The sequence below is a fragment of the Furipterus horrens genome, unplaced genomic scaffold, assembly GCF_987537825.1.
Source record: "Furipterus horrens unplaced genomic scaffold, mFurHor1.1.pri manual_scaffold_8, whole genome shotgun sequence".
NCBI classification, from domain to species: domain Eukaryota; kingdom Metazoa; phylum Chordata; class Mammalia; order Chiroptera; family Furipteridae; genus Furipterus; species Furipterus horrens.
Genome location: NW_028327178.1, coordinates 54,251,897 through 54,278,137, shown reverse-complemented (window position 1 = coordinate 54,278,137; position 26,241 = coordinate 54,251,897). Strand labels below are relative to the sequence as shown.

The following is a 26,241-nucleotide window of genomic DNA, read 5'->3' as shown; positions in this document are numbered from 1 at the left end:
CTTGTAACCTAGGTCCCAACTGAAAACCCAGTAGCATCAGGAAGTGAAGACAGGGTCTACTAGCATCATATATCAGATCTAGGAGTCAAGTAGTTTGTTTTAGTTTTAGTTTTAAGAAAAAGGCAGAAAGTGCTGCTTGAAGACCTTCCTTAAGTATCTGGATCCCTTTGAACTCATTTAGGACCCACATTAAAAAACAAAACACCGTAACGTTTGACAGCTCATTAGTTCTGTTGCACCATGTACTAATAGTTAAGAGTGATTACATCTGTAGGCAAAAAGACTTCTGAGTTTTGCTTCTATATGAAAGGGTTGTGTTTTTTTTTTTTTTGAAGATGAAACAGACAGAAAGTATTACACATATTACAGGTAATGCTCTGGATTGGTTTTTGCAGGACGTGAGGATCCAAAGGGGCTTAATGCAGGTGGTGTTGCTCCTTAGCCATCCAAGACATTCCTGCTCTTATACGGGGGTCACCTACACGTCTCCTCCCGCTCAGGGCATCCCACTGAACAGCCCCCGTGTCATGTGCCATCAAGCCCCCTTCCTTTCACCTGGGTACCACTCCTGAGCAGAAGTGATGGACAGCCTACAAGTGCACGTGTATGTAGTGTATAAGTGAACATAAACATCTTCCAAATTCGTCATTTGAGAAGGAACATGTGGATCAAGGCTGGCTAAGCCCTCCAAAGTACAACCCTATCCAACCATGAATTTCTGCCTGGAGTGCACCCCGGGAAAATTCTGCTCTTCTGTGTCACCCAGCACTTGCAGCATGTGCTTGCCTGTGTAGATGAGAAAGTGTCCGGTTACTTGGGCAGCGTGAGACAGGAACCGCAGCAGGCTCCTGCAACAGAGGGGACAAGGACATGTATCAGGCTTGGAGTTCTGAGCCAGTAAAGAACAGATGGAGTGGGAATTTTTCGCAACCCCCATCCCCCAAACATGTGCTCAGAGTAGGCTGTGCTACATCCTCCCCTCATCGCACCTAGGTTAGCAAACATATAGATGCTAACTCAGGATGTCTGAGCAGAGCCTGGAACTCTATTTCTGGTGAACTTCCAGGCGATGCTGATGACACTGACCAGGACTACCCTTCCACTAGCCACCTCCAAATAGGGCTTGTGGTTCAGTAACTAGAAGAGCTGAGTAGGCAGATTGTGCCCCTGAGAATGCACACTATGTCCTATCCTTTGGCCACTTGCTTATTCTGATGGCTTCAGGTGTATGGGGCTTATTACTGAAATCAGTCAAGTCAGATGAGAACAGAGCAGTCAGGCTTAAGGAGAGGTTTACAAAAAGTGCAATCGTGAGTCCATGATCCAGTTTGCTTAGGGCGGCTGAGATATCCCAACTTGACCCTGTTGTGGCATCTAAGTCCTAAGACTGAGTCTGGCATTTGTGTTATTTCAGAGTAAAAAAAGTAGCTCTCACTCAAATTCTTATTCTCTACCAAGTTCAAAGCTAAAGGGTTTTATTACAGTTTTAAAGTCACTTCATAAGGACAGCCAAATCTGGGGCTCAGCTATGTTAGTTGGGACAGCCCTCGGCTCCTAGTGTCCCACAGTGGGGCTCTGGCAGGTGATGCCTTCGATTGGGGGCCTTTTGTTACTTCTGTAGCTGCTTGTGCTGCCATCAGACCTATCAGATGGCAAGAATTCATGAGAAGAAGGCTGAATTTTTGATGAGGTGAGAGTTTACTTTATTATACTTTTCTAAGTTGTAACTTTCCTGCCTTACTTTAAAAGTCAAGCAATCAGGCAATTTTCTCCCATTCCATCAAAAAGAGGAAGCTCTCCTGGGAGTCAAAATTTCAACAGCAGGACAGTAACAGTTGTCTAGGAGTCAGCCACTGATGATTCTAGTGGGAAACGGAAGCCATGCAGAAGCCATCACGGACCTGACCTTGTGCCAGACCCTGGATACCTGTTAAAGGAGAGCAGTCTCATTTCCAAAGCATTTTCCTTCCTGAGCTCTGGGGAGATCAGAGCAGTCCTAACAGGACAGTGGAGAGAGGCAGCACAGAAAGCATGTAGTCAGCAGTTCCAACCTTTTTACACCAGCTTCAAAGACCTTCTGCCACTGTCAGTCTTTCCTTCCATCCATCCCCCCACAGAGAGTTAGTGCTATAGAGGATCAATGATGAATTTACTGGAGGGACAGATGTAGGTATATTCAGAGCCTATGCAATCATGAAGAACTTGGAAGCAACCTTCTCATTTTAAAGATGACAGAACAGAGACTCAGAGAAATTAAGCAACCTGTCAAAGGTCACAAAACTGGTTGCTTAGAGGGAAGGCTGAGAGAAACTGTAGGTGTTCCTCTCAGTCCAGGGCTCAGTGACAGGGTGTCTAACCTGGTTGCACCTAAGGAGTGTTTCTGGTGTACACACAGAATTCATTCAGATAGGTTCGGGTATGCACCAGGGATCTGTCTTCTATAGGCTCCCCAGTGGTGTTGTGTAGCCAGCCCAGTCCCAGCCACGTTCCCACGCCAACTTACCACTAGCTTCAAGTTAGCAGTAATATAGAAATACTGCAAAAGAGTATAAAGGTTTGGGCGGCTACTTTCTACAAACCAGGTCAGAATCTCCATGGCTGATTTTAGCTGTAATTGCTTAGAATTAAGGTTTAAAAATGAACAGCTCTAGTTTTTAAAAGAAGTTTGATTCTTCTTTACATTTATTAAATTTTTGTTTCCATTAAGTATTTAATGGTCTTTGGAGAAAAAAGTACACATATTTTTATTAAGGTTTTCTGTCTTCTGAAATAAGTCTGGCATAAGAGTTAAACTACTGTATGACAATATGAATTAGAATGAACTTCAACAGCGACCAGTCAGGTCAGGGCCTCCAAGGAGCAAGCTGGGACAAGCTGCCTAGGATGGGCTGCACAGACTGAGCTGCATGCAGTTTCCAGACCCCTTAGTTGACCTCTAAGTCTGTTACCTCAGCAGGGCCTTGAGGCCTGTACACCGAAAGTCGTAGGACACTGAGTACATCTCATACATGGTGGCCTTCACATTGAGGCAGCCAATGACATCCTTGGGACTCAGCTTGTATAAGTTGAAGGTGACTCTTGCTATTCCTGATTTCTTTGGCTTCTGGCGGGTGGTGACATAGTTAGTACCCTAGAACAGCAAGGGAAGGAGAGACGTAAGGAGCATCCCACCTATGGCACGCAAATCCTGTAATTCTGGTTTTATTCTAGTTTCAACTGTCAGTTTAAAATTTTAGTGACTCAGCTGCTAATTATAAGAGGAATGTTTTTAGCAGAGTAATATGCTCATACTGCTACCGTGTCCAAACCCATAAGAAAGTATCCTTCCTTAATCTATTCAAGAGTTTAGTGACTCAGGGTGACTGTGATTCGGCCTCTGGGCCTGGGTTTCAGGACTCAGGGATCAATGAATGGGTTCGTTGACACATGGTATTGAGAGGCACTCACACTGGGCACTGAGGGGGACCATGGTTATTTGATTGACAAGAGTGGTCTCATGACTATGACACAGTCTGATTAAAGAGAAGCAGGCAGCATTTTTTCCATTTTATAAGAGGCTTCTGGGCAGGAAGTTTCAGAATCACATGGCTACAGTAAGGGGCAGTGTGAGGACTTTCCTAGGGTGTCGCCTATTTTCCAGTAACTGTCCCGGATGAAAGCTGATTTCCTGGGGACACTGAAAGCTGTTTGGTTACAGAACCCACTCTCAGTCTGTCTGAAACATTACAGACAGTTCAGGGTGGGAGGAAAATGTGTTTATAAACAGCGATGCAATATAACCTTCCCCACTAAGAGCTTTGAAAAAGCAAAACAGAGCTGTCCCAGGGTACAGATGCCTGACCCAGGGCCTGCTCTTCCTGTGGTTTGCTCCACACATGGATTTTGCAGAGTTTAGGTTCAAATGTACATAAATCAATGCAGTTACGAAGCCTCATGGTCTTTTGGGGTTGGGAGTAATTGAGGCTATGAGTATTAAATTCATAATGAAAATAATCTACTATGTTTGAAGTTAAAACAAATTTCCATTTAAGTACTCCAGACCTTCTCGCCCGAGCCCTCTCCTTTCCTCCCACACAGAAGAGGCACAGTGAGAGATTCTGGCTGATGTCCAAAGCTGAAGTCACAGGAGGTCCTGCAGCGTCTTTACTTTAGGGGCTGCAAACTCTCCCTCATTTAGGAAACATTTTAAAAAATCAAGATGACAGAATCATATGGGTTTTCACCTATAATCCTGCCACAGCTCTTTTTTATTAACTCTTGTTCCTTTCTGTTTTATGTAAGTTTTTGATCTTACTTTCCCTAAATGTCTTCCTTGAGTCTGGTCTGAAATCCAAATTCAGATGGGCTCACAAAGCTAATCCCCTGGCGATCTGACTCTGTACGTGGAGGTCTGTACTGCTGACTAAGGAAGAAGGAAATGGCTCCTCCCTGCCCTCTTCCTGAAAGCGCTTTCAGAAGCTGCTTCCTCACAGGCTTTAAGGCATTTAGATTGACGAAGGGAGACCCCTGGTGGCTATTTCTGGGATGGACGTTCTTGTCCAAGTCAAAATTGGCCTCTGGTAAAAAACACCTCCAAGAGGGGTAGAATCTATATTTGGCTGTGAGGTGCACATTTCCACCTTGAAGGAAGGTGGTTGAAAAGCGGAAGTCAAGGGAAGACTCCAACCCAAACTCACATGTCACCCAGGCCACACTAGACTAAGATGGCTTTAGGCCTGTCCTTGAACTATCATATCTCAGACTTGGATCCAAGGCTCCCTTATCACTGCCCTGTACTTCAGCTTGACATCCCAGCGCCCTACCACACTGGGGGCTTTCGCATATTTCATATGTTACATACTAACCAATTCTCCCCAGCGACCCCATGATCTTCCGATCTACTGGCATGATCAGCTGCTTTAAAGATGCTTTACTTTAAATTGTACGCTTTTTATAATTGGTCTGTAGTTTTCTTCTTCCACTTAGAAAAATTATGAAGTATTTGACATGTATAGGAATGTACATATAAATATATGTAAAAATAAGGAATAAAAAGATGCCCACTCTACATAAAACAAAACAGTATCACCCCATGTGCCTTTCCCAATTATATCCCTCCACTTCCCAAGAGAAAACAACCAGAGTTGTGCACCATTTTCTTACTTAAAAAATATTTTAGCACATGTGTATCTTAAACATTATATAACTAATTTTACATATATTTTTGAATTACCTATAAATGGGTAAATGCAGAGGTTATCAAAGTGTAATTTGGAGACAACTGGCAGATTCTGAAACCCTTTCAGGGGGTTGAGAGGTGAAAATTATTTTTATAATAAACATTAAGATGCAATTTGATTCTTTTGTTTTCTTTCTCTCATAACTAGTGGCATTTTCCACTGTACGTCTGGGAAACCTGCATAACTCAGTGAATCAGTATTTTCTAAATGACCAATGCATGATGTTAAAAATCACCCTTGCCAAAGAGATCCACTGAAGTGCAAGATGGACCAATGGGTTCCAATGTAACAGACAAGGCAAATGTCCAGGTATGCCTTCAGATCCCACACTGTAGCCAGCCTTTATGAAACCACTACCTGTTGAGTTTGGGTGTAGTATCAAGAAGAATACCCTCAATCATCAAAAAAGACCATTAAAATACTCTTTCCTTTCTACCTACCTATTACGTGAGGTCATATTTTCTTCATATACTTCCATCAAAACAATATATTACAACAGACTGTATATAGACACAGATATGAGAATGTAGCTGTCTTCATTAGGTGAAGCATTAAGGAGGTTTACAGAAACATAAAACAATTTTATTCCTAAATATTTTTGTTTTGAAAAAGTTATTTTTAATAAAATATGTGATTTTCATTAACCTGTATTAGGTTATTCTTTTTAATGAAGTAATACATTTTTAAAAATTCTCTATTTTAATCTTGAATATGAGAGTTATCTATAGCTTATAGTTTCTAAGCCTTGGCACTATGACATTTGGCACCAGATAATGTTTCATCATGTGGGCCATCCTGTGCATTGTTGGATATTTAGCAGCATCTCTGATCCCTACCCACTAGATATCAGTAGTATATCCCTGTCCCAGTCATAAAAAGAAAAAAAAAAAGGTTTCAGATATTGCTAAATGTCTCTTAAGGGACAAAATAATCCCTTATTGAGAACCCCTGGTGGATGAATATGTATAGGTTCTATTGGTATAACCCACAGAAGCAAAGCTATTTGGGTCTACATTAATTTTCAAGAGTGGAAAGAGAAATCAAAAAGTTTGAAGACAAAAAAAAAATTCTGAGGACCACTTGCTTAATGTATTTTTCTGTCATGTTTTCACTCAACATAGTTGATGGACTTTATCTATATAGATGTCTATAGCCGTACTTTCACAGCAGAAGAGTATTCTATCCAATGAATATATAACAGTGTGTTTATTTATGTGTATTTATATAAACGCACATGGCTGGGTTTCATGTGCTGGGTATATGTCTAGGAATGGACTTGCTCAGTTCAATTCTATAGGATAAAGACAATTTGTTTTAAATAGTTGTTGGTGGGAGGATAAGAGGGTTCTTTGTTCCATATCTTAAAAATGGGAAAAATTAAAAAGCCTAACAATACCAAATCTAATAATGATATAAAAGACTATCTTATTGTGGTCTTATGTTTCCCTAGTCACCAATTAGGCTGAGCATTTTTTCTGTTTTATTGTCCATTCTGCAGATGCCTTTCCCTGGTTTCTGCCCATTTTTCTATTGGGCTGTCTATTGTTTCCATTACTGATTTGTGTGAGTCCTTTAAGTTGGTGAAATACTAATCCTTTGTTGGGTTATCTTGGAAACATCTTCCCACTTGTGCTTATTGTTTTACTTCCTTTACAGTATCTTTTGATGAACAAAATTCTTAATGATTTTGATTTTATCATTTAAAAAATGATTTGTGTGTTGTGTTTTGTTTAAAAAAATAACACCCCAAGGATGCCAAATAGACATATATTAGATCTTCTCAGTCACGTCTCCAACTTCCTTCCTGTTTCCCACCTTTCTCTTTCTGTGTTACAATATGGGCACCTTCTTCAGACACAGCTCCAGGTCTTCTATTACTATCTACAGTCCTCTCTGAGTTTTCATTTATTTTAATTGCTACATTTTTCATTTCTAGAAAGTCTATTTATCCTTCCAAGTCTATTTAGTTTTTTAACATTTCTTTTTGTTCCTTATTACTTTAGATTACTTTTTATATCTCTTTGGACATTTTAAACATACTTATTTTATACCATGTATCTGATGATCCAACATCTGACGTATTTGCAGGCTTGACTTTGTTATTCCTCCTTACTCTCATATTAAGTGCCTGAGTCTTTATGTTGTGTGTTTTATTGTGAACTCACATTTGTTGGAACTTTAGGAACCAAAATTCTTTGAGGCCTGGGTCAACCATTCATTCTGAGCTTATTTGCTCCTGCTAGTTACATGGGGCACATCAATTCTGGATCACTGGGACTGAAGGAAGGAGCTATCTGCATAAAGGGAATTCAATGAGTAAACTCCTTCCACTGATGCTTCCTTCCTGGGTCACTGTAAACTAAACTTTCAGTTTGAGTGATTTTAGAATAAATAGTCCCTATAACCTCAGGAGGGCATCTGTCTCACAGATTCCCAGGAAAGACCTCCAGTAGTCTCTTCTTTATGTGAGCATCTCTAATCTGACCCCCACCTTCTGTTAGTCCAAGACTTTGTTTCCTGTACTCTCATCAACCATCAAAACCAAAGTCTTTAGTCGCTGAGGTCAGTGGATGCCCACAGGTGAGAGCCAGCTTCAGTGTTTGCTTTCCTTTCTGGATTCTGGCTCCCATAAAAAATTTAGCCTCTGAAAATTTCCTTTTCTTAAAGATCAGTTAGGCATATAAAAAGATGTTTTAATATTTGCTTCACATTTTTAGTGGGAGGTTTTCCCAAGATATATAATCCATAGAAAAACTTTATTCTGTCTCTTTACTTTTCAAAATCACTGTTGTCACACACAGACACACACCCCTGCCTAATTTCATTGGCTGTGTTAGCTTGTTAGCTTCCTAAGGATAGAGACAGTGAAAGGTCACCAGGTCATATCTACAGGCTTTAACAGTATCTGTAGCTACTCACTGCTCAAAGCCTAAATCAGACAGCCCAATTTCACAAAGATGCTACGTTTCCTAGAAATACTTATAAGAATCCCTCTGAGGGTAGTAGATCCAGTTATTAGGTGAATATAAAGGATATATTTAGAAAGTGGGCAAGACAACAGCAAAGTAAGAAATTTACTTTTGTAGGTAAAAAGTCTATCCAGTAGCTGTTTGGATAACAGTGTTTGCTTACCGGTGTCCACTTTTGTCCTTTTTCCAAGATCATGAAATGCGTGTTATCTCCTAAGGTCTGAAAGAACTCTTCTGTGTCCACGACGGTGCCGTCTTCCTCCAGCACCAAAGTGACCAGAGTGCTGGTGATAAGTAGGGCATCCAGGGTCTAAGTTGGCAACATATCAGAGACATTTTGACCATTCAGAGACTTTGATTACATTATAGTTTCAGAAGAGCTGGCTGATTTTGATAAACATTTAATGGTCAAGTTATGCCTTAATTGGTATCTATGATTCAGTCTTGGCTTGGAGAAAGACCAGTTAATATTTTTAAGGGACCTATCTTCTTCAGAAATTTCAGTGACTTGAGATAAATGATTACATTTAATAATAGTTACAGTTTCTAAGGTTACCTACTTATTTTGACAAATAAAAAGAATAATCCTGCACATCTGATATTTAAGGAGCTTGAGACTTATGTAGCATATTTGAATGTCTTTCTTACTCCAGATCCTGCATGTTGGATGCTCGTTTCTCATTTCCATGGGTGTCTGTATCTAGGTTATGCTTCCATGTGATTCTCCCTTATTTGATGATCTAGGACATCTAGATTAAGGACTATTCTTCCCTGGCCTTTATAACAAAAAAACAGATGTCCAAAGTCTGCTGCTTCCCTATATTCTCTCATGTCAAATAAATAAAGCTACATTATCCACTTATTACTGTTTTAAGGTTTTTGTCTCTGTGCCTAAATTTTTTATGGTAAAAAGGTGCAATAATGCTTCCTTTCATTTTTTCATTCTCCTTTAACCACTTAGAAAAAGTCCCCCTTAGACTTTTCAAGGCCAAGACCTGGACATTTCTGTCTCTGCATTGGTTTAGTACCAGGACCCTGAGACTTTGGAGGACTGGTGGGTGGCACTGCCACTGCTGGTACCTTGCTGAGCAGCTCCTTCAGACTGCTGGCTATCACTCCCCGCCGGCTGCTTCGGTCATGGGTGGAGACTCGGAAGGGTCGAGACGAATGCATGAGAGGAGTGAGTAGGACTCTCTTAGTCTGTGATCCCATAAATGTCAGGGGCCTGGAAATGGAGAACAAAAGTAAAAAATATATTTGACATTACTTTTTTTAAAAAGCCTTTAAAGAGAGGTTTGAAGTACATAGAAATCAAACAATTTTATTATCTACACCTAAAAGAAATAAAACCAATGGTTGGAAATTATTAAAAATTATGTATTGCTATCTATCTCCCAATATCCAAGGAACAACAACAAAAAAAAATTAAAAACACAGCCACCATTACACCAGAACATTCAAAGCCCTTGCAGTGCAACATTATAATCTGGTTCTAGAAACTGATTAAAAGTGAGATTCTTGCTGAAAGTAATTGCAGAAACCAACCAATCAACCAACCAACCAATCAAACAACCAAAGGCCTTGCAGTAACTAGTTGAGAAATAATAATAAAGGCATTAAAAGAAATAAGAATTTTATTCTGGCCCTGACTGGTGTGGCTCAGTGGGATGACATTGTCTGCAAACAGAAAGGTTGCTGGTTCCATTCCCAGTCAGGGTACACGCCTGGGTAACGTCCCCTTTGGGGGCATGTCAGAGGCAGTCAATAGATGTTTCTCTTGGACATTGATGTTTCTGTCACACATCGATGTTTCTCTCTCCCCTTCTCCTTCCCTTCCCCCCTCTCTAAAAATAAATAAAATATTTTAAAAATTATATTCTGAAAACGTGGGTTTTACAGCTGAAAAATAGAATAAAATGATTTCTAGAGGCCATGGAGTAGCGAAGCTGAGTTTAAAAATTAGGTGCACGTGTCCACACATGCGCACACATACACACACAACTGGTTCCATGTATGTACAATAAGACCAAGCCAGAAATCAATAGTCAGACATTGAGCACTACAGCAATAAACTAATTTTTAAAAATTAAGTTAGGATCAAGAAGGAATAACAGAACACTATAATAACTGTGGATGGAATAACAAGAAGGAATAGAACTTGGGGCCATATGTCATATGACAGTCTGAAGTAAGTTCCATATTTTTCAGAGAATTCAAAATTTACCTAAAAAAAAAAAAAAAAACGGAGAAAGAAAATAATAGCAAAACAAGCCAAGACAATTTTTTGAGGAAAAAAATTCCCAACCCATAGTTATTAAATTTTCATTATCTAGCAACTACAAAAAAGTAATAAAAGTGATAAATGAGAAATACAATAGCTTATAAGATGCTTACTACTTTAGAAGTTATTTAATAAACTCATATTTTGCTTTATAAATATTAAATCAATCCTCAGAAAGATTTGTGATAGCCTTAATTTTCTCAACTTACAGATGAGGAAAATCAGTCCAGTGAGCCGTCCACAACCAGTAGGAGCCAGAGGTTGGATTCAGCCCCCAGTACCTATTCTTTGCCTCATAAAAGTGATATAGTTACTAGTTACTAACTAAATAATAAGAAAAGTTTGTGTATTAGTGAACATATGAAGCCTTTGATAGCAATTAAAGAAATGTGAAACCACCTTTGACACCACCACATGCTTAGAAATGAATATGCAAGAAGTTCTTTAAAAATAACTCCATAAGAGGAAACAGATACGCCTTGCTGGTAGCACTAGCAGGTGGTTCGCTCCTTTTGGAGACCAGTCTAGCAACATGTAAAGAGCTTTCACACAAGACTGAAGATTAATTTATACTTAGGAATATATCTATAAAGAAATTATTCAAAAGAATATAAACAGTAATTAGCTCTTTGTAAAGTATATGATTGTCTAACCACTATGCTGTACATTTAAAGCCAATACAAAATAATATTGAAAATAAACTGTGACTGAAAACTAAAAATTAAAATTAGAAATGTAGGCGAAAGTCACAAGCCCTCTGCCGGGGGGCCTGCAAGCAGGCCTCCCTACCCAGGTGTCCTGTGATCTCAGCCTGCAAGAACTTGCAAGCACGTGGCTCCTGGTGGCTGGGTCACGAAAGCCAGGGAACAAAGGGGGCTGAAGACCTAAGCCTCCTTCCCAAGTGATAACATCGGATGTGGTGCAGACCCTTGGACCCTTACCCGCACACAATTCTTGGGGGCCAGTTTACAAGTCTCTAAGAACAAAGAAGCTTGAAAATTAGTGTCTCCTCTCCCATAGCAAGTATATCGGATGTGGAACAGACCCTTGGACCTTTTGTGATTTACCGCTTTGCTCTGTAGCTCTATAGGTTAATGTTTATCCCTCTTAGTGGGATCACGTAAGCCTTTTAGTTCTGTAGCTCTATAGGTTAATGTATATCCCTTTTAGTGGAAAGAATGCTTGTTACCATGTAAGCCTTTTTTAGTTTCTATTTAGTTTTAGTTAAAAAAAATATTTTCTGCAACCCAATAAAAGGAATGGTCAGGCTGTGAACAATCGCTGATAACCAGAGAAACTTACAGCCCTCCGTTCGTTGCTGGCCACTCATCCTGCTTGCTGGACTTAATCTCAGCGTCTCTTTCCACAAATATTCATGCAACATTAGAAAGAAGAAATTAGCCCTGGCCATGTAGCTCAGTTGGTTAGTGCATCATCCCAATACACCAATGTTGCCGGTTTGATCTCTGGTCAGGGCATGTACAGAATTAACCAATGAATGCATAAATTATGGAACAATAAATCAACGTTTCTCTCTCTCCACCCTCCTCTCTCTCTAAAATCAATAAATAAAACATTAAAAAAAATGTTTTAAAAAAAGGAATTAGCAAAGTTTCAGGCAGATCTTACTTTATGTTAGATACTGTGATAAGCGACAGGTGACCTCATTTAATCCCCAAGGCACCAGCACTTAGAGCTGCATTGTTCCCAGAGCAGTTCCCACCTATTTCAGGTGCTCAAATAATTGTTTACAATTTGGAAAAATACTTGTACAGTGAGATTCTAAGAATGACACAAAGGATAACCTTGTAGAAGATACAAAGTAAGGACCTGACTGCAGAGAGCACAACCAGTTTGTTTAGATTAACCCATTGAAGGCTAAAATTCTAGAGAATGCCTGTACTGCTTTAAAATCCTTTCACCTAGGATTTTTACACACATACACACTGTCATTTATTTATCTATGCTTTGTTTTCCCAACTAGATTGAAATTTCCTTAAGGACAAAGTCTTCATTGTTGTATCTCCCATAATGCCTAGCTTAGTGCTAGGCACAGAACCTTTATATAGCATGTTGTTTAAGCTGAAGCTTTATAAATAGACCTAAGTGAAAATTCAATGCTTCACCAAGTAATCTGCCATATGAAAAACTGATCGTATCATAATGGACCAACTTTCGAACATTGTCAGGATAAGTTCATGCTACCAGCAGTATAAGGAGGGGCCCCATAATAGTGAATGCTTGTGCCTCATGCCTATGACTCCTCAACTAACTGGCATTATGGAAACAGACCTGGGTTATTAGCAAAAACTTGGTCTGAAATATGTCTAACCAGCATCACATAGTGCCTCATAAGTGCTATATCTGAGCACTTCCTACAGCCAGCAATGTGCTAGCTCTTTAAATACATAAATAAATATCATCACAACCTTACTAGGAAAGTATTACCCACTTCTCAGATGAGAAAATTGAGGCTCAGAGTGGTTTCTCAAGGACATGCAGTTAAAAAGGAAGAGATGTCTGAACTTCACACCTCAAGCAGTAAACAGCAGTCAGGAGTATTGTGAGGAAGAGCTGCTTGATGGCTGAAAGGACAGCAGTGTTCTCAGTTCACACCCTTAGCTCTTTTCCGTTAGACCACCAGGGTCACTGCATACTTCATTTCCAGGGAGGCAACTGCAAGGGGATTGTGCCAGGGCAGTGGTCTCCAACAGGGCTCCACATCAAAATTACAAGAGACCCATGGAGTAAATCAGAGTCTGAACTAATGCAGCAGTGGACTAGCATCAGCCTGTTAACGTTTATCCTAATTCCCAGGAGTTACACCGGGCTCCTCATTACACAACAAAATGAACAAGATGCTCACATTCTCTTGAGCTGATGATACAGAGAATTTGCTCACAGTTTCATTCCTGGTGAGTGGGTGGATGGGCAGTGAAGATTATCCATATTATGCTTTACATTTATAACCTGGCTTTGTTCTCAACCTAAACATAGCACCTGAAACTTAAGCTCACTGGCAAAGTCCCCATGAAGAGGAGGCAAGAATGATACGAGTTCCACTCTGTGCCAAACACTGTCTGTACACCTTAGCATATTGCCTAATAACTCCATAGGACAAGTATTACAGATGAGCAAAACTGAGGCTCAGGACATTGAGAAACTAATAAGATCAGAGTCAGCAAGTGCTAGTACAGGGGTTTGAATCCAGCCCCTGCTTTTACACCGTGGTGCCTGCCCTACCAGGTACAAACCCTCCTATAGCAGAGGGGAACCCTGGACTCTTACCATCAACAGCTTCTCCCCCAAGGTGGAAAGTCATTGCCATTGCCCACGAGGCCTTCTAGAACCTACGCCCAATGAGACAAGGGTCTGTCTGTACATTTTTTACTTCCCCACAACACCAGGTTCCATGTCAGCACATGACCTAGTCACTGAGTAAAAGATAGGTTAGGACAAAATCAGAGAAATGGGAGGACAAAGTTCATGTCTTGGGGTGCTGGGTTCATGCCCTGGGGGCCAATGGCACATGAACAGTTTTGACCTAGCTGGTTCCACATCTCCCCAGTAGATACAAACACTCACACCTGCTCCAGTGACCTAGCACAGCTGATTATACAAAGTTCTTACTGTCCTGTAACTTATGACAAGACAAAAGAGCTGGCAGTCATTTCTGGTCCTCCCTCTTCACACTGCCCTCAAGATAGTCACTCTTGATTTTAAAAAGGAGGAGGGGCATACAGTCTATTGTTCTTAACAGGGTCATTGTTGGAGAAAAGGCTTATGGAGCACACAAAAAATTTTGAAGACATGAAAACTAATTTCTGCCTTTTTTTTTTAAATGGAACAGGATGAGTGACTGGATGTGCCAAATTATGTAAAGTCAAGACTGTCTTATATACGGCACAAAAAGGGATTAAACTAAATTTTGCATACACTAAACCTATTTGACAAATACTATGAGTACTTACTCTGTTCCAGCTAAAGGAACATCAGGGTTAACCAGCTAGCTACATGAACAGAGCAATAAAGGGTGGGACAAAAGTAGGTTTACAGTTGTGACCACAGGAAACACAGAATTTTTTCCTGTGTTATTTATTAATTATTGCATTATTTTCCATATGAACAACTATAAACCTACTTTGTTCCACCTTGTGCATTAATCCAACTCACTTTTGGTTTTCTTAGTAGAAAATTTATGTCACTGGCCATTAGCACAGTGTCTAAAATGTATTCCAACTCCCCTTCAATTTCTTACTATATCAATGTGGAAACAGGAGCACTGAGAAGCCTTAGAATTTTGCTTTCAGATACACCACATGTCAGTCACCTGAAACCCCTGGGAAAGTGCAGAGAATCATATGAAACAGGAAGGGAAACAGCTCACTAAAAGGAAAAAAAAGAAACTAAGGAAACATGCAATACTGTTCAGCTACGTTGTTCAAGGAAATAGAGTGTTTCAGGGAAATCAAGACGATAAGAGAAGTCAACTTCATAGAATTAATCTTGGAAAATGTAAAGGGATGTATCTTTCAGAAGTGAGGGAAACAGAGAGTCTTTGTATTTTTTCTCAAGGGAATGAGGAGTCTTCAACTTATAAAAGTGTGTGAAATAAATTAACAAACAAACTCACAGTGAACATGGACTTTACTCCAGTAAAACAAAGTGAACCCCCACAGGTCATGAAAAGGTGTCTTTATATGGTACCCTACAGATTGATGTTTATTATCAAAGTGCTGGAGGAGAAGGCAGGCCCAGGAACAAGGTCTCTCTCAGCCAGAGAGAAACATTTTGGTGTCAGCAGCAATGAGGTGACTCCATAAGGCCAGGCAGGTTATTGCCCAGGAACTATTCAGAGTGAAACAATGATTGAGGGAACCCCACATTTCATTGCTAGGTGGAGAAAGAGGAACGCATATGAAGTAATAAAGCGCATACCAGGGTAGGATATAAGTCAGCTGTGCACTATCACCAAAGCTGAGAGTGACAGAGAATGTAGAGGAAGGAAGCGTTGATGGCAAATAAGGGATTACAGAGAAATAAGACAGCTTGGGAAGTATTTATTAGCTTTGGCAAGGCCTCCATGAGCTGTAGAAACTTACTTGAAGGAAACTCAGTTCCTCACTTATATCCTAAGACTACCAAGGTAAAAATTTGTACTGAAAGGGCAGCTAGACAAAACCTAGAGTTCCTTTTTCAAGAAAAGGAAAGATGTACTAAACAGCTACAACAGCAGCTATTTTGAAAAATATAATACATCAGCTTTATAAGAACTTCAGAGTTGGCCTCAATGTTACCATTGACAGGACACAAAGACAGGGCAGCCTTTGCCTGGGACAGCACACACAGTTGTACATCCTCAAAGTCCAGAGTGTGCTAAAAGACTTCAGGCTCCTTCTGTTAATGACTAAGTCCTTTGGTGATTACAGACGAGTAGCAAACTAATGACTGGCTAAAGATTTGATAATTGCTTACACTTAGCTGGTCTTAAAAAGATGTGATTAAGTTACTTCCTTGGCAAAATGCAGTTATTTACAGATTAGGACATCTTCTACCAGCTAGCTTTATTAAGGAGCACTGAGAGGAGACAAAAGTCCCACAAGACCTTAATTACAAATGTGGCAGCCACCAGCTCAAGTGGCTCTTCAACCTGGACATGATTTTAAAGAAGGGTTAGGAGGAAAAGTGTGTTCTTTTCAACAAGTATTACAAATTATTTTCTTCCTGGTTAGTCTGGAAGCAGACAGATTTCAAAGAACTGTGACAACAGTGTGTCCCAACAAATAGTCAAACACTCCTAGAGTTTGCCAAGTTCAGAAGGAAGGTGTTTCGTGAGATAAGAGATTTCCTTCTGCTTTGATCTGCCAGCATTTCATAAGCCAGTTGCTTCCTCCACATGCTTGACCCTGTGGAAACCTCATAAGATATCTTTTGGATATTTGGGGACACTGTTGTAGTGGTCAGGTGCAAAGGCAGGGTCAGCCTTAATTCTGCAGGTGTAACCTCCTCCTCCTGGTCCAGGCAATACCAGAGAGGAGTCAGTGACCTCCTACCCAACCCTAAAATTTAGTCTACCAGCTCCTCAGTGCTCTGAGGAACTTGGAGAGTGGGTGCTTGGATGTTCATGAGAGAAAAGTTTGGAGGATGCACTCCGAACTGTTCAGTTGTTATACCTGAGAGAGGGCGTGTGGAGTGAGTGCCGCCCCAGAAAGAGAAGAATAACAGGAAAGACACCAAAGGTCTTACCATTATGCTTAAACCATGTTAGGGAATACACATGAATCAAGTCTGTTTCTCACTTTCCCAGGGTCCTACCACCTGACTTCTATTTTTTTGTTTGTTTTTAAAAAAGCCAGTTCAGTCTAGTCTGACCACCTATACATTTTGGAAACTGTTCTTCTAACCTTGAATTTTATACCCAGCTCCTTTAAGAACCCAAGTTCAGAGCCTAGTTTTGTAAAGTGATTCTCCCCTCTCTTTCACCCACCCTGTCCCTACCCTCCATACAGATGAGATCCAGCATCTCTGAAAACCTGCGTTTTAAAGTACTCAAGGGTTTCTCCATCCTCTCGGGAGTACTTCGAAGATCTTCAGAGAAACATGATTTGTCCCCTAAATCTATAAAATTACTGCCACACCGAATCTTTAGGATTTATCAACAGGGGTTGGTGTGGTATGTCAGGATATGAAACGAACCCAAGAAGGAAAAGGAGTGAAGCGGGGCAAAGAGGTTGCGGGGTCTTCGAGCCCCCAGTTCCTGCCTGGGCAGCGTCGGCCCTTCGGATGCAGGGAACAGGGGGAGGGCTTCCCTCTAACTCCCCCTTCCAAATCTGGTGGGTTCAGCGAGCCAGGTACGCCCCGAGTCAGCCAACCCTCCTGTTGGAGCCTACAGCCCGCGCTCGCCCCGAGGAATAAACCCGGGCGACCGAGGCCTCTGAGTCCCGACCAGCGCTTTCCCCCACTCCCCGGCTCCCGTCGCGACCCAGAGGACACCAAGAAGCCCCGTCCCCACGCACCGTGTAAGTGTTGCCCTGGGTTCCCGGGACGGCGCCCTCATCTGTGGCCGCCGCTAAGGCAAGAGATGAGGCCACTCCCGCACTCACCACTGTCACCTGTTCCGCGAACACCCGCGCACCTGTGGCGCGCCACACCTGGTGCTTGCAACCAGCGGTAGGAGGGGGAGGAGACGCGCGACGGGCTCCGGCTCTGCCTACTCAGCTGGCCCGCTGCGTGGGCGCCAGGGGAATGGGTCAGTGCGGTGGGGTGCGGGCTTCGAGGAGCGTGGGAATGCGGGGCGCGTGGGGTGCAGAGGGAAAGGGGGCGCAGAGGGGAAGGGAGTGAGCAGTTCACTAGGGTGCCGGGCGGAGGAGGGTGCGGGGCACCTTGCTCCAGACGCGGGGTGCGCGGGGGCTCAGGCGTGGTGCTGAACCCGGCTAGCACAGAACTCGCCTGAATAGGGCTCCCGCGTAGTCCCGGGCCATCTCCATGGTTCGGGTCCCCTCAAAGGCGCAGCCTCTACCTGCGCGTGCCGCCTCTTAAAGCGCCGCGGCCGGCCCCGCCCCGCCCGGCCTGACCAGCGCAGCAGGAGGACCTTGGCTATGGGCTCGTCGCTGCCGCAGGTCGCAGCGCAGCGTTCTGGGAGCGCGTCGGCGTACGCAACCCTTCGGGCCCCCTTGAGGGGGGAAGCTCTCACAGACCGCTGCAAAGAACGGTACCGAAGACCCTGGAACCCCAGATGCTCCACGGGTCACTTGATGGGCGTGTGTCAGCCTATGTTTGCCTTGCACTTTCAGGTTAGTGCGGTTGACGACATCATCAACCCCGACAAAATGGCTTTGGCTGTGGAAAGGCGGATGTGCTGTTTTAAACCCAGGCCACTGGTGGGGAGAGTGAGGCCCAGGCCGTGCGCCTGAGTGACTCCCGCCCCCCGCCCTCCACAAGGCCGCCCCCAGTCGGCGCTTTGTTCTGAGTTCCAGGAGCGAGGTGAGGACGTTGTGGCAGACGCTGTGCCTTGGCTTCCTCCCCATTAAGTTGCCTCTCGGTTGTTATCATGGACTTTTCGGGGGGCAGTAAGAAGGACATTCAGAATAGAGGGGTAAAGGAACCCTTTGGACTTCGTTGACCATTTTTTTGCTATAGGTACGGGACTTCTCAGAGTAGGGAAGGCAAGAGGGAACCGAGCCAGAACTAAGGGTGATTCTACGCTCCCGCTTGCGCAGATGTCCATATGGGAAGATGCAGTTCCGCATGCTGTAGACAATGAAAAAGGGGGTGGGGGTGGGAGGTGGCGCGTCTTCGGGATTCAGTAGAGCTCTTAATTACAAAATTGAAGCAGAAATCTTGATCAGGTAAGGATTGGAACAGACCTTTAATTCCAGCTCTTTAAAAGGTATAAACTTTCTGGGATAGAGATTTGCTATTGCATACCCCCCTGCACATAATCAAGTGATTGGTTCTACAAATTACTAGCAACTGGTGACTGCACTATTGTGAGCCTTGTTTCCAAAGAGCTGTAGCTTGACTTGAAGCTCGTTTCTCCTGCCTCAACTTGGTTTTAGCACGTTGACCTGATCACTTAAATTGTGCCCACTTCTGTCTGTACTCCTCCTCAATTGAACTCACAGAAACAAACACACACTTCTTCCCCTCCAGGATCACTGGTGCCAACAGGCCTCATTTGACTTGCAGGAATGTTGAAGCCAAAAGCAATTTCCTTGTGGAATTCTGAACCCCAAGGGGCCTGCTAAGAACTCCTCAGTTCTAGGGCTCAAGGTGGGGTGGTTTCCTGTCCAGAGCCACTGGGACTGAATGTGGCCTTAAGAGATCATTAGCTGCCCCTCCCACTGACACCCCGCTATAGCCTGAATGTGTGCCCCTCTCCATATATTGAAATCCAAATGTCTGATTTAATGGTATGAGAAGGTGGGGCTTTTGGGAAGTGCTTAAGTATTGAGGGTAGCACCCTCTGGGATGGGACTAGCACCTTATAAAAGAGGCTCCAGCCCTGGCCAGGTAACTCAGTTGGTTAGAGTGTCCTTCTGGTATGCCAAGGGTTTGGGGATCCCCAGTCAGGGTACATACAAGAAACAACTAATGTACGTGTTAATAAGTGGAACAACAAGTTGATGTTTCTTTCTCTCTCTCTCTCTCAAAAATTAATGAATAAAAACAAAATAAAAAGAAGCTCCAGAGAGATCCTTAGCCCCTTCTGCCATGTGAAGACACAGTGAGAAGTCAGCCAGCTATGAACCAGGAAGAGTGTCCTCACCAGAACCTGACCATGCTGACACCGTGATGTGGGACTTTCAGTCTCCAGAACTGTGAGGAATGTTTCTGTTGTTTATAAGCCACCCAATCTATAACATCCTTTTTTTAATACTAAATATTTATTTGTATGCTACTGCCAGTGTATATAAAATAATAATCCTTGTGAAACTGAAATTCATGAAAATACAGAGAGGCAGATGTTAACGACCGACAAAACCAGAAGTTTGTATAGTGTGGCACATGTTACAGGGATCAGCTTTTTGTACAGGCTTTAAATTTAGTTCTCTTTGAATATTCACTGGTTCATGAAAAGTGGTTTAGAATATCTTCAAAGATTCTTTCACTACAAAAAGGAACAGACTTTCTGGGGTCTGAAGGGAGTGGTACTTGAAGATACTCCAGTCAGCAGGGGGTCATGTTGAGCATTCTGCAGACAGAATTATTTCAAATCTGCAGCTGCCTGGGAAACCTTCACACTGTTAAACCTGGCCTCCAGCTGGAGCTGTTGCACCACTTCCTTCATAGAAGTGACGCTGGAGGAGCCAGACATTGTGCACGCAAGAGCTGGGCAGTTGGCAGTGGGTCCGCAGGGCCAGACAGTAGGGCAGCAAAGTGAGAGGCCCAGTCTATAGAATTCTCTTAGAGGAACTGGATCAGACTAAGACATATCCTCAATCTAATAGACGAGAAAATGGATCCAGTCAATTCAAGTCATTTCACCTTTAAAAAAACTGTTTATTGTGCAAAATTTCAAATATAAAGACATTACATGTGTACCCTTACACCCAGTGCCTGGATCCAACCACTGTTAACATTTTGACATCGTTGCTAGTTTTTATGTGTATTTTTATTTGAACCCCTTCACATAAAATCCTTTAACTTGCATCTCCAGAGAAACAAGATCATTCTCATATATACTATAGTGACATTATCACTCCTAACACAATAAAAATGATTTAGTAGCACCTAATAGTCTATAGGCAAGCTCCCTGACCATTCTGATTTATTGACATCTTATGTATAAGGCAGTATACCCACCCATGCCTGAGATACAGTATTATTAGACCTGTTGTGGAGCAGTGAAGTTCAAGATCACAGGTGATTCTCATACAATAACCCATCAAAGCAATAGGTGCTATTCATTCACTTATTCCTAGGGCCTAGAGAAGCCTGTGTTGTCAGAAGACACTTTTAGGCTTGTTAATGACTGACTCAATAAATGAGGTGCTATGTTAGCAGTAATATAGGAATGCAAATTGCAAAGGGAACAAAGTAATGAATTCTGCCCAAAAGGTGTCCAGGAAGAGACAAGGATGAGTGAGGTGAGTGATGAATTGGGGTGGTTGTGACTACTCTGCACTGCTTTTAGGAAGACCAAAGGCACAGAGGGCCAAACAGTAATGGTGTGTCTGGCAGTCCTGGGTGGGTGTGGGGGGGATTCTAGAGAAGAATGGTAGAAACCAGTTAGGCAACCATATTGGAATGAATCTGCATAACCCTGAACACACAGTGGGTATTGCTGTCAGTGGGGAACCAGCCAGGGTGGCAGGGGGACCTGTTCAGACAAAGATATGAGAAGGACATTGTGGGGATGGCACAGAGGTGAGATGGGCCAGAGAAGCCTGTAGGTGATCCAAGTAAAGAGTCAAGGGTCAGACCTCAGCACTAACAGCGGGCATGCATAGAGAAGAGGAAAGAACCAGGGGATATTTTATAGGATGTGGCAATGAATAAGCAGGGGAGCAGCTAGAGACAATTCCAATATTTCTAGTTTATGAAACTGTAGAGGTAGCATGCACTTAACTGAGATAAGAAATACAGGTGGGGAAACAAGTTTGTGTTTGGATTTGAGATTATGTTGAAATCCATGGGCTTGTGGAGCAGGACCCATGGTCCTGTGGACCATACTCAGAAGTGTGGTCTGGTGCTTGGGGAGAGGCCCTAGCTGGAAGTCAGGGCCAACCAGCTACCTGCCTGCTCCTAAATGGGGATCTGTATCATATAAGTGGGTGGTTCACTCCAGGAGGGTGTCTGGAGGAGGAGACAAGAGTAGGGCATGTTGCACTACTAAGGGCTTGGCTGTAAAGCCCAACAGATGGACACAAAGAAAATGGGTTAAGAGGCAACACATGCCCAGCTGTGCTGGGAGGGTGCCTTTCCAGGACATTTCCATCTTCTGGCTCTCACACAAATTCTTTCTCATTCAACATCATTTATTATATTTTATTCAGCAATTACTATATTTCAGTACAATGAAGATTAGAAATCCAGTGTTTTGTGCACAATTCAGCCACTGATTGTTGACATGGTCCCTATGGAGCCTGTGTGTGTCCCCCTGACAATGTGCCTGAGGGACACCTTCCTACATACTGACCCTCTGGCTTCCTGCAGCTGCTACGGGGTTCGTGGTGCAGTTGGCTCAGCTCGTTCTCCAAGGCAGGGCTTCCTCTCTCTTTTCAGAGTCCTGGCAGGTGATTGGTAGAGCACATTCTCTGGAGCACAGGGACCTGGGTTCCTAGCCTGGCACTACCTCATTCCAGCCATTCCAGCAGGGTGACCTTGCTCAACCTTCAGATCTTCATTTGTAAAAAGCCACAGGGCTCTCTGTGTTACAGGGTTGGGGAAGAATCATATCCTCTGAGGGGAAGGCTGGCCTAGCACAGTGCTCGGCTCCGCTCCGAGTGAAGATGATTACCATACAGGTGGTGGACAGCTGGACTCCAGCTGCTAGCCAGGAGGGGAGTTCCTGATATGGAACTGCTTTTCATGTGTAGCGGCTGCAGCACAGAGAACATAGATGCTTAAGCTCAAAGAAACTTTTGCAGCCATCTAATCCTATTTCTATATTTTATGTACAAAGTGGATAAAACAGTGCACATTGAGTCTGAACCTTGGCCTTGCTACTTTCAGATTATTGACTGTGGGCAAGTTTTCATTTTCTTTTTAATGAGCTTGAATTTCTTTATTTCTAATAATCCCTGATGATCAGTATTCCTTAGCAACTCTCAGTGGGTTGCAGTGACGGTTGATGAGATAATACTTTTGAATTACGTTGTGAGCTGTCAGGCACTAACATGTTTAATGTCTTGTGGATGAAAAGGGGCCACATACTGGATTGGCCAGAAAGTTAGTTTGGTTTTAAAGTAAGACTAAAAGAAATATTTTTCATTTTCACCAATAAATTTATTGAACAAGGTATTCACTGTTTTATTCCACTACCTTCTGCTATCTTTCAGGCATCTTCATAATTCCTTCTTTCCCAAGACTTTTAATCTTTTTGAGCAAATAACTGTTCTAGGTGCTTTTTGCAGTCTTCCAGAAAATTGAAATTTTTTCCATTAAGAGAATTTTGTAAAGACCAAAATAAATGGAAATCTGAAGGTGCAAGGTCTGGTGAATATGGCAGATGAATCAGATCTTCCCAGCCAAGCTGTAACAGTTCTTGCCCGGTCATCAAAGAAAAATGCAATCTTGCATTATCCTGATGAAAGATTAAGTGTCTTCTATTGACTAATTCCGGAGACTTTTCGTCAAGTGCTGCTTTCAGTTGGTCTATAGGGAGCAGTACTTGTTGAAATTAATTGTTTGGTTTTCTGAAAGGAGCTCATAACAGAGCACTCCCTTCCAGTTTCACCATATGCACACCATCACCTTCTTTGGATGAAGACTGGCCTTTGGTGTGGTTTGTGGTGGTTCATTTCACTTGCCCCATGATCTCTTCTGTTCCACATTATTGTAAGGTATCCAAGGTATCCACTTTTCATCACCTGCCACAATTTGGTTTAATAACAGAATATTTTTGTTAGGTTTCAGTAGAGAATCACATGTGGAAATACAATGGAGAAGGTTTTTTTCACTTATGTGGAACCCAAACATCAAAGCAATTAACATAACCAAGCTGGTGCAAATGATTTTAGTGCTTGATTTGAATATTTTGAGTATGTTGGCTAGCTCCTTGTGTAGTATAATGTTGATTGTTCTCAGTTAATGTCTCGATTTCATTGCTATCAACTTCATCTGGTATACCTGACAGTGGAACATCATTCAGCAAGACATCTCCAGCGTGAAACTTCGCAAACTGCTTTTGACATGTTCAATCAGTCACAGCACCTTCTCCATACACTGCACAAATTTTTTATTGTGTTTCAGTTGCATTTTTACCTTTCTTGAAATAATAAAGCATAATATGCAGAAAATGTTGCTTATTTTCTTCTATCTTCAATATTAAAATGGCTACACAGAAATTCACCAATTTTGATAAGTTTTTTAAAATACATACTGATATGACAGCTGTCACAATACAATCTAACAAAATTGTTTCAAATGAAGTTAAAGACAACTAAGCACTACTAGATCCATCATATGGAAAAAAACCAAACAGACTTTTGACCAACCCCAGTACTAAACCTGACAAGCTGCGTGATGGTCTTACAAACTCAGAGACCTAATGTAACCACATAGGATGGTCTGAAATTTAAAGCTTTCTGACTAAACACAGGTCATGGCTGGCAATCATGTTCCAGGCTAGAATCTTTCCTGACAAAAGTCAGTCTTTACCTTAATTGAGCCTGTCTATTGTCTTTTTGCATCTATGATAACAACTTTGGAATGTCAAATTTCCTTTTTCTGGGCCCCTCAAAGCACAGGCACTGCACCAGGGGGAGACCACAAATCCCTTCATTGTTATTGTTATCTTGTCAGTTTTTTATTATTAACTATCCTGTACCCACCTATGTAAAAGAAGGATGTGTCTATCATTTTGCTTTTTATCCAATACCAGAGGCTTCCCTGCTTTGCTTTCTTCCACTTCCCCAATCTATCACCAATGGACTTACATAAGCCACTTACATCTTTGTCTTTTCTCTTGGTTGTAATGTATAAAATATGGTGCAAAACTGCCATTTTTCTGGAGCATTTTCTTAGTCCATTGAGCCTTTGCTTGCTGGCAATTGTCAGTTTGGCTCAAATAAAGACATAAAAATTCTTACAGGTTTGGACATGTCTTTTTTTTTTTTAAAGTATATTTTATTGATTATGTTGTTACAGTAGTCCCAATTTTTTCCCCTTTGCTCCCCTCTGCCCAGTAGCCCCCTTCCCTCCAGCAATCCCACCCCACTTAGTTGATGTCCATGGACGTGCATATAAGTTTTTTAGCTTCACCCTTTCCTATATTATTCTTAACCTTCCCCTGTCTGTACCAACCAATTATGCGTCTTAATCTCTGCACCATCTCCCCATTTCTCCCCCTTCTCCCTCCCAGGTGATAACCCTCCAAATGATCCCCATACCTATGATTCTGTTCCTATTCTGGTTTGCTTGGTTGGATTATTTTTATTATTTTTATTTTAGATTCAGTTGTTAATAGTTGTGAGTTTGTTGTCATTTATTGTTCATAGTTTTGATCCTCTTTTTCTTAAGTCTCTTTAACATTTCATATAATAATGGCTTCTTAATGATGAACTCCTTTAGCTTTGCCTTGTCTGGGAAGCACTTTATCTGCCCTTCTATTCTACATCATAGCTTTGCTGGATACAGTAATCTTGGTTATAGGTCCTTGCTTTTCATCATATTGAATACTTCTTGCCAGCCCCTTCTTGCCTGCAAAGTTTTTTTTGAGAAATTAGCTGATAGTCTTATAGGCACCCCTTGGTAGGTAACTCTCTGCTTTTCTCTTGCTGCTTTTGATTCCCTCTTTATCTTTAGCCTTTGGCACTTTAATCATGATGTGTCTTGGTGTGGTCTTCTTTGGGTCTAGCTTGTTTGGGACTCTGTGCTTCCTGGACTTGTATGTCTATTTCCTTCACCACATTTGGGGAGTTTTCCTTCATTATTTTTTCACATAAGCTTTCAATTTCTTGCTCTTCCTCTCCTCCTTATGGCACCCCTATGATTCGGATGTTGGCATGTTTAAAGTTGTCCCAGAAGTTCCTAAGCCTCTCCTCACTTTTTTCAATTTTTGTTTCCTTATTCTGTACTGGTTGACTGTTTATTTCTTCCTTATGTTCCAAATCATTGATTTGAACTCCAGTTTTCTTCCCTTCACCATGGTTTTGTGTGGATATTTATTCGTTTCATTTAGCATAGCCTTCACTTCTTCCCTTATGCATTTGCCGTACTTAAGCATATCTGTCAAGCCTGTGAGCATCTTTAGCACCAGTGTTTTGAACTCTGCATCTGTTAGGTTGGCTGTCTCCTCATCACTTAGTTCTCCCACTGGAACCTTGATCCTTTCCCTATTTTGGCCATACTTCTCTGTCTTTTCATCTTGACAGACTCCTGTGTTTGTTTGCCTCTGTTTCTTAGGTAGAGCTGTTGCAGCTGTTACATTGTAAGGGGCGGAGCCTTAGGTATTCATCAGTACGAGCAACCTGTTTCACCACGTTGTGGTGCTGTATGTGGGGGAGGGGCCTGAGAGGGAACAATGCCGCTTGCTCAGCATTCGCCCCTTTTCCAGGCACTTATCCCGCTTCTGTATGGGACTGGCGCCTCTCTAACTGTTGCTCTG

At 42.1% G+C, this 26,241-nt stretch overlaps 1 protein-coding gene and 1 pseudogene across 2 annotated transcripts; both read right to left on the bottom strand.

Moving 5' to 3' along the window:
* Positions 1 to 207: 207 nt before the first annotated feature.
* CIDEA (cell death inducing DFFA like effector a) lies at positions 208 to 18,035 on the bottom strand. Of its 2 annotated transcripts, none has more exons than XM_090285835.1 (5): positions 17,919 to 18,035; positions 9,269 to 9,413; positions 8,352 to 8,498; positions 2,949 to 3,130; positions 208 to 848 (listed from the first exon to the last, which is right to left on the bottom strand). In XM_090285835.1, the coding sequence occupies exons 1-5, from the start codon at positions 17,954 to 17,956 to the stop codon at positions 701 to 703; spliced, it is 660 nt and encodes a 219-aa protein (XP_090141961.1). In that variant the 5' UTR covers positions 17,957 to 18,035; the 3' UTR covers positions 208 to 700. The 2 variants fall into 2 exon arrangements, with proteins under 2 accessions (XP_090141961.1, XP_090141960.1); XM_090285834.1 differs by lacking the exon at positions 17,919 to 18,035 and adding an exon at positions 17,486 to 17,621.
* A 2,044-nt stretch (positions 18,036 to 20,079) lies between these two features.
* LOC150002928 (guanine nucleotide-binding protein G(I)/G(S)/G(O) subunit gamma-5 pseudogene) lies at positions 20,080 to 20,286 on the bottom strand (annotated as a pseudogene).
* Positions 20,287 to 26,241: the final 5,955 nt, after the last annotated feature.